Source organism: Brachionichthys hirsutus, chromosome 1, assembly GCF_040956055.1.
Source record: "Brachionichthys hirsutus isolate HB-005 chromosome 1, CSIRO-AGI_Bhir_v1, whole genome shotgun sequence".
Classification (NCBI taxonomy): Eukaryota; Metazoa; Chordata; class Actinopteri; order Lophiiformes; family Brachionichthyidae; genus Brachionichthys; species Brachionichthys hirsutus.
Genome location: NC_090897.1, coordinates 1,485,012 through 1,493,485, shown reverse-complemented (window position 1 = coordinate 1,493,485; position 8,474 = coordinate 1,485,012). Strand labels below are relative to the sequence as shown.

General features: G+C 46.1%; 2 protein-coding genes across 2 annotated transcripts in view; both read right to left on the bottom strand.

The window, feature by feature from the left end:
* Window positions 1–2,828, bottom strand: part of dennd5a (DENN/MADD domain containing 5A) — a 10,781-nt gene extending 7,953 nt beyond the window's left edge. The window contains 1 exon segment of the mRNA XM_068740825.1: window positions 2,725–2,828. Within this exon segment, the coding sequence (XP_068596926.1) occupies window positions 2,725–2,828 (104 nt within the window).
* A 1,418-nt stretch (window positions 2,829–4,246) lies between these two features.
* Window positions 4,247–8,474, bottom strand: tmem41b (transmembrane protein 41B). The gene is made up of 7 exons (XM_068739433.1): window positions 8,339–8,474; window positions 7,615–7,732; window positions 6,972–7,100; window positions 6,683–6,776; window positions 6,384–6,488; window positions 5,819–5,957; window positions 4,247–5,711 (listed from the first exon to the last, which is right to left on the bottom strand). The coding sequence occupies exons 1-7, from the start codon at window positions 8,436–8,438 to the stop codon at window positions 5,542–5,544; spliced, it is 855 nt and encodes a 284-aa protein (XP_068595534.1). The 5' UTR covers window positions 8,439–8,474; the 3' UTR covers window positions 4,247–5,541.

Sequence of the window (8,474 nt, the reverse complement as noted above, 5' to 3'; positions counted from 1 at the left end):
ACACACACACACACACGCACGCACACACACACACAGTGTGGGACGGGTATCTAAACGGAAAGCGTTCTTTCGTTTACTGACAATCCCGTCTTCTCTCATCGAGATCAGTGTGAAACCACATTTACAGTCGGGCTGCCGAACAGATGAGCAGCATCCTGTTAGGAGGGTGTGTGTGTGTGTGTGTGTGTGTGTGTGCGCGCATACAAGTCCTCTTCAAAAACACTGTGGGGCTCATGGTATCACCCCCCCCCCCTAGAGGCGTGTGACCCGCTGTGAGATAAGACACAATCTTCAGCACGTGACCGTGAAAGCCTGGGATCGCAGCTCATCTGTGGTCAGATCCCGAGACTGTAAAAACGCCGACGCAGATAAAATGACATTTAAAAGGCGAGTGAACGATCAGCTGTTAAATCCCGGTCGCTAAACACCAGCCTGGCGGGAGATGCTTCACCGACAAGAGGATCAGAAGGAAAGGCGCCGCTGTGCGTTTAACGCCAGCCGTCACGTCGGCCCATTGTTTGCTGGGGGCGGGGCTCTGCCTCGGACACTTGAAAGGACATTCTGCATTTGAATAAGTGGAGCCAGTGTGTAAGTGTGCTTCTGTCCCTTGTTTCCAGCGTGGCCGGCGAGGAAGCGAAAGGTCAATCACGTCCTCGCCTCCAGAGAAAAAAAAAAGCATCACGAACTGCGTCGCGAAAGACGTTTTTCATCGCATCGCGAAGGCACGATAATCTCCGTCAGGTTCAGATTACAATCCAACGGCACAGAAACTGAAACTGGAATTTCCACGCCGTTTCCTCGCTTCAGCTGAAAGCTGACGAGGGGTAAACCCCGACCTTCTCTTACAGTAAACAGTCACAACATAAAAGTAAGTAGAACAGCTTCAGAGCTGCCCGACGGCTTTCATGCGGTTTCCTTCGACATTTAGGGGTTCCTCAGGGCCTTCAAGCAGCAGCGGCGTGGACGCTGAGGTCGTTACCCAGCAGGGAGCTGCCAGATAACTACATCCTCTACTGCAGTAACTGAAACTAAAGAGTACCATCAGGCAGAAAGCCATTAAAGAGGTTTTTACTTCAATAAATAAACTATAACCGGGCAGGAAAGGCGTCAAACGAGGGTCAAACTGTCGCTCGTAGGCGTGACGGCGTCGCTCCGGTTCGACTGGAAAGGAGTCTTTAGCTCTATTAATAGTCGCTCCTGCATAAACTTTACGAGACTGACATATGGGAGGTGGGGGGGGGGGGGTCACCAGATTATGGGCTGCTCTGTAGTCACTGGATGATCTCTGACGTTGTTGTCCGGGCCGTTCTTGAACGAGTTGACCCGCGTCAACGCTTCGGGGACTTGGTTCCACCCGCCTGTTACGCGTTCGCCTAAAGAAGACGCTCCTCGTGTCTCGCTCACACATCGTCTTCATTCGTTTTTGATCGTGTCCTCTTGTCCTCTTGTCCTTGAGTTCGTGTTTCGTGCTGGAAGGCATGGACGCGGTGTCGTGGCCGTCGTTCACGTATTTATACACAGTAATCGAATCACCTCGCGGTCTTCTACACGCCGACGTGGGAAATGTAAGCCTCGAGCCTTTCCTCGCGGGGCGAGTCCGACAGATTGGAATCTCCCTCTCTTAGTCGCTCGTCTTGGAACCGTTCCGATCTCCTCTGTCATCTCCCATGCGGGGCGCTGCTTTCATATTCCAAATGCGATGGTGACGTTGCGTTGTGCAGAGAAAGAAACATTACTTCATCGACACGTTCCACCTGCGCCCTCTTGTTTAAGGACGCCGTGGACCAGGTCGATCTGTGGCGGACGCCGAGGACGTCAGGGTTCAGAAAAACCACGCGATGCATTTCATCCACAGCTTCATTCAACGGAAGGTCCCTGAAAGCCTCACGGCATCGCTTGTTACAACATTACATGGCTAACGGCCCCCATTCACTAAAGCAGCTAGGAGACTAGCTAGGCTGAGAGGAGACTAGCTAGGCTGAAAGGAGACTAGCTAGGCTGAAAGGAGACTGTCTAGGCTGAAAGGAGACTAGCTAGGCTGAAAGGAGACTAGCTAGGCTGAAAGGAGACTAGCTAGGCTGAGAGGAGACTAGCTAGGCTGAGAGGAGACTAGCTAGGCTGAAAGGAGACTATCTAGGCTGAAAGGAGACTAGCTAGGCTGAAAGGAGACTAGCTAGGCTGAAAGGAGACTAGCTAGGCTGAAAGGAGACTAGCTAGGCTGAAAGGAGACTAGCTAGGCTGAAAGGAGACTAGCTAGGCTGAAAGGAGACTAGCTAGGCTGAGAGGAGACTAGCTAGGCTGAGAGGAGACTAGCTAGGCTGAAAGGAGACTAGCTAGGCTGAAAGGAGACTAGCTAGGCTGAGAGGAGACTAGCTAGGCTGAGAGGAGACTAGCTAGGCTGAAAGGAGACTAGCTAGGCTGAAAGGAGACTAGCTAGGCTGAGAGGAGACTAGCTAGGCTGAAAGGAGACTAGCTAGGCTGAAAGGAGACTAGCTAGGCTGAGAGGAGACTAGCTAGGCCTGGCGTTATGTTCGCTACGCATTAATAACAAACATCCGACATTGTGTGTGATATGAAAAATAATAAAGAACTCTGAGATAGAAACGAAGGCTATATAAGAGGCCGAGGTTCTAAAAATAAAATAATAATAAACATTTTGCCTCCTGCCTTATTTTGCTACGGTCGCAGCATCAGTCCGACATTTACCACCACTGCTAAATATGCTTACCGGACAGTTCGTCGGGTTCCAGCCCGCTTTCGGTGTCGAGTCCGCAGGTCACAAAATAATCTGCGAACCGGGAGGAACAGGAGCTGAAGCCGGTGGTCATTTTGAGACTGGTCCGGTGGTTTCCTTCTGCCCTCGACAGGGAGCATATTAAAGGAACCCGGAGAAGAGCTTCATCTGTGCCATCGGAGATGCTGTGTTGTTCTGCGAAGCTCGTAAATTAGTACCGATACGCAGCTAGCCTGACATGCTAAGAGCTACAAGCACATCCGGTCCGGCTCCTTCACAATAAAAGGTCACAACAAACAAACCGACAAGGAGCATTCGGATAAATATTTATTTATGAAAGATGAAGTGGGATAAAGAAGACAAGGGGAACTCGTGAATTTATTGTATTCAAGAATTAATAATATTCGAAGCTCTCTTTTAATGCACATATATTTCAAAGGAGCCTTCCAAAATAGTAGTTATTTAAAATATCTCAACATTATTTGTAAAACAATCTAGTTCAATAATAAAGCTTTACTATTATCATAGTCAATACAACAAAATTTATTTTACCCTACTAGGAGCCCCTCTAAACAAATCACAGGCATAGGCTGTCGACGCACCTGGACCAGTTGTGGGGGACTGTACCTTGCTCAGTGGCACCTCGGCAGTGCTCTGTCGTTCGACTGGCCCCACTCCAGTCACGATTTCAGACTGAATTATTTTTTCTTGCTTGCCACTTGAACAGGTGACCCTCCGGTTCCCAACTCAAGTTCACACCCTCTCAGCCACTACTCAAGTTCACACCCTCTCAGCCACTGCCCCCCCCCCCCCCCCCCCACCTCAAAAAAAAAAAAGTTAGATTTGAACCCACAACTCCAGGAGAGACCGGAACCAACCTAACATTCGTCTATTAATCCAATTTATTATTTTGTTTTATTTTTTAAAGAGAACTTTCATTACTTCCGGGGTTAGTCTCAATGTGTAGCTAACTTTGCACGAAGCAGAGCCTTTCAGCCGAAATGCATTGTGGTCCTACAGCCGTGACGTAGCGCTGATCGGCGCACGGACCTGAAAGGATTATTAACGGTGTATTTCGCATTAGAGACGGCCTCCTCGTCTATTCGCTGCTTCGAGGAAATCAACCATTGTTTGCATGAATTTATCAGCAGAGACGCGTCATTGTTTGCGCAACGATGGCCTTTGATCACATCAGAGATAGAGATGTGAACTTTGTCACCATTCTAGGAAAAATGTAGATTCGAATAAAGCAACAACAACAAAAAAAACCCGAAGCCTTCATACGTTACAATCCTGAAAAATATTAAGCCGCTAATAATATTAAAATGCTAACATTAAATTGACACGTAAATCATCACCCGCAGACACTCAGCGCGAAGTTACCCAACTGCCTTGAACGTGTAGTAACATCTAACTCCACATGGTGGCACTAAACGTCCAACAAAAAAATGACCTTTTCAGCAGGTGCTGATCGTGCACGCGCATCACAGACCATTCTCAAAACTCACAACATTCCGTAGAGATTCTTTTAATGAATAGAAATAAATAATATGATCAGATAAGCACAAGTATGGAAGCGAACATTTCATACTGCAGGACAAAATAAAAATGCATTCCAAAATCTTGACAGTTGACACAATCATGACGCAACGATTGTAAGACAAGAGCAGAATGATCAATACTCAATCCAATCTGAGGATGTTCCGACACCAAGAGGTTTAAACGCATCACCAGCTAGACCCATGAAAACAGAAGAATCGCTGATTCCTGTAACTCAAAGTATGAGCAGAAGACGCTCGGAGTCGCACCCTGATGCAGAAGGAACTTCAGAGCTTTGCACTTTCAACAGCAGCACAGCGAAGACGTGCTGAATGTTTGAGACGAGGGTGAAACAGAAACCATCGCCTCTATAAATGAACAATGTAAAAAAGACGAAAGACTGTTCTGTTAAATAAAGTTGCCCGCCTGTACATTCAGTACAACGCCATCTCCGGTAAGCGTCCAGAGCTTGTGAGCAGCAACGGCAGGTTAACCTTTGTACGCAGTAGTGAAGATGTAACATCATCTAAAGAAATATCAGCTGGCTTTTCTAAGAAAGAGCATGACCATTTAAAAACACCGACACAAATCAAGCCTCATTCAACGGTGGAAAATGGAAGCATTAAAAGACGTGGATTTCTCCGTTGGCAGTCACGCTCGGGGCGCCATCCCATCTCCAGTTCTAACATGGAACAGCAAAACTATAGACCAGGGCTACAGACGGTCTCATCGCCATGAGCAAATACAACATGAATGACGGCTGGGTCATAAGGGGGGGGGGCGTCTCCAGTTCGGTCTGTTTTTACCTCAACACAGAGCAAAGATCTGCTCCAGGCGACCAACGCAAACACGCAAGACAACATTTATTTTAAAAAAAAAAGCCGGCGGAAGTGGATCCAGGCACCTTTCGAGGAGAAACAAACACGAGAATGTACAAAATTAGCACTTATTAAGATCAATAGTTGCATTTGATTCTTCCCCTCACACAGAGCAAGCGCCAGGCATCATGACCAACTTCTTACATCTTTAACTACAATCGGACGGTTATTGCTGTTAGCGCTAAACAAACGTTAAAATAAATATGACTTAACTTAGAAGACCTGCTAACGGGATCGGGTAATTGATATGTTGCTACTGAAGAAAATGTAAAGAAAGCCAAACGTTGATCCAGCAAGTAAAATAAAATACTGCCGGCCCCGGCCGGTTCAGAACTCACAGTACCAGCCCATCGTTACGTCTGTAACCAGCGGATGAGGTGTAAAAATGTTCTACTCCAATTTCTTCTGCAGCTTTTTCTGGAAGCAGACGGGCAAGATGGAGAGAAGGGCGAGCACCCCGAGCACGGCCAGAGAGTTCCAGGAGACGGCCTCGCCGGCTGTGGTCAGTTTGTACAGCGTTGTGCCCGCATTGATGGCCACAAACGACGGCGGCGCCACTCCTGTGAATCAGCCAGGTTAAATAAAAATAAAAGGTGAGCCCCCCCCCCCCCCCCCCCCAAAAAAAAGAGATAGCCAAAACCAAGATATGACACTTTCACAGACTTACCAAGAAAGGTACCGACGAAGAAAACTCCCAAAGGCACGTCGATGACAGGCGAGGTGATGTTGATGAACCAGTTGGGAAGAAATGGCGTTATCCTCAGGAAGATTATGTAGTTGATGAGATGAGCTCTGTGTTTGTCAACCTGGAAGAAGTAGAGAGAAAACAACAGAATCTTTACTATAACACTGACCGTTTATTATTTCACCCATCAAACACAACATTACTGGAGGTTCTGTTTTTGTCTGTTAGCAGGATCACAGACAAACTGCTGGATGGAGAATAGAAAAAGAAATAATCTGAAGATGGGTCTCGGTCCAATTTAGATCTCATTACATTTTTAGAGATACCGGTTTGGATACAAAAAGAGAAAATCCAGATTTTCCCATTTACTTCACTTTGACTTTTCATGTTGGTGTTTAAAGATACCGAGAACAATCTAGAACCTTCTGGTGCTGATCCAGATCACCGTGTGGACGGTGTAGATCCAGTTAGGAGGGGGAACGAGCTGCTTGGGGGAGGTCTGTGCTTTTTTCTAGTTTAATAATCTGCATTCTGCCGCGGGCTTTACCTGCTGGGCCCACTTCTGCGCTCTCTCAGACAGGTATTTGTAGACCACAGGTCTGCCGACCAGGTAGGACAGCATGTAGCAAAAGGAAGCGCCGAGCCCAGAGCACTGAGGACGGAAGAAACACGACGACAGACTCGTTCACGTGATGTGAAGGAGAGACAACGACACGCTGGTGGCTGGCATTACATTTAAAGAGGAGAAGAGAAGAAGAAGAGCCAGCCAAAACATGGAAGGAGGATCTGCTCGTCTTCCTGTAGCATGGATTCTACCATTTCAACTGTATAACATTCAGTACTCACCAAGCAGACTAAGAACAGAGCCAGAGGGAAAGGGTAGAGGTACCCAGAGAGGATGCTGAGGAAGATGGATCCAGGGATCGCAAACGTCTGGAGGCTGATGAAAGTGCTCAGGAAGACAACCTTCCAAAAAACATCGTTTACCAGCGATGTTCCATCAGATATATGAAAACAGAAATACATTCATGGAACGCGGGATTGTTGAGAAGTTCCAATTTATTTTATTCATCTCAAGTGATTTTTATTAAAGCACAGAAGAAATATTTTCAAAATGTCTTTTTTCCAAGGATACAAAACATACGTAGCGAAGTAGGCCACCAACACTTGGGAGTAGTACGTGTCTTTATATTTGGACAGGACAGTCCCCAAAGCTTTGGCATCATCCATGTCTTTAGGAATCTTGATTTTCTCCATTTCATCACTAGAAAATAAAATACAAATCACATGAGTGGTACAGAAATACCTTGACATGCGGGTATAATTAATTCCTGGACTGATCACTCACATGTCAAATACATTTAATCTGCTCCGACGGTCTAAAAAGCCTCAAATCAAAGCTAATAACAATGGAAAACAATGAACGTAGACATTAATAGTTATGTCTTTGGAAGGCCTTGTGCTCTTGAACGCGGACACCACGGTCATCTTGATCGATAATTTAATGCTTCCTCTCCAACGTCATCATGCATCTTTGTCTTTTCAGAAATATATCCAGGCTACAGTAAATCAGCACAATATTTTACCAAACCAAAACGTCTAACCCAACCCCACCGCATGTTTCCAACACAATAAAGAAGTTTTAACTAAAAGGAGCAAACCAAACCAGATCAAAGTCAGAGTTTTGTATGTGAATTAAAATTAAAAAAAAGTCTTTCTTTCCTTGGATGGACATTGTAAATTTAACCATGCGTGTAATGATCCATAAAGCAACTTACTCAGGAAGCTCTGGGAAGTTCATGTACACCAGGTACATGACTGAGGCAGCGCAGGTGAAGATGGACACCAGAATGAGCAGGGACATGCGTGCTGAGCCGCCCGTAGCGTGCTGAGCCTCTACGGGACAAAAGAACAAGAGGTTACGGTAAAAAAACAACGAGGTTTATGTGAGTTTAGCATGTAAGGATTAATAATTACACAATGAAGACTCTGTGGAATGTCAAGCTTATGATTAATGAAATCTGTCTGATGATTTGTTAAAGTTCAGTTTACCGTATAACGACAAACCGTACATTTGAGGACAAACAATTAGCCTTTTATTTTAACTTTAGCTGTCTTTATCTCTTGAATGAATGAACATTGTCCGTAGTGAGTGAGTGAATGGTTGTCTGTCTCTGTCGCCCCGCCTCTCGCCCATAGCAAGCTGGGATAGGCTCCAGCAGACCCGTGGAAAGTGGAAGAAAATGAATGAATGAATGAGATTTATTTCCTCCAAGTGGGGGTGGGGGTGGGGAATTGTTTACTGACGTTGGCGCTGACGTAATTAACCTGGCCTTGTGACAGTCGGCTAATTTTGGCTAGCTAGCTAACATTAGCTCACGTTCTGTCATTCATGTTTCCTAAGAACAATAACGGCGCCGCCATGTTGTTTATGTACCGTGTCTTTAAAAAAAAAAAAAGCACTCATCGTCCCCGTTCATATTTAAAACAGAAAGAACCCACCTTTTTGTGTTTGTGAATCTTTAGCATTCGGCTTCGTCTCAACTTCCTGCGTCGACGACAAAGCGTCGGTCTCTCGCCGGTCTCTCCGCTTTTTAGCCATAGTCCGGGAAAACGTCTGGAACAGCCGGAGTTCGGC

Bases quoted from the DNA above. Each gene is read 5' to 3' on its own strand.
- tmem41b (XM_068739433.1), bottom strand. From the start codon at position 8,438: ATGGCTAAAAAGCGGAGAGACCGGCGAGAGACCGACGCTTTGTCGTCG. The intron at 6,777-6,971 runs GTATCCTTGGAA...CACTTTCATCAG, and splicing joins TACTTCGCTACGTATGTTTT to CCTCCAGACGTTTGCGATCC. The intron at 6,489-6,682 runs GTGAGTACTGAA...TTCCGTCCTCAG, and splicing joins CTCTGTTCTTAGTCTGCTTG to TGCTCTGGGCTCGGCGCTTC.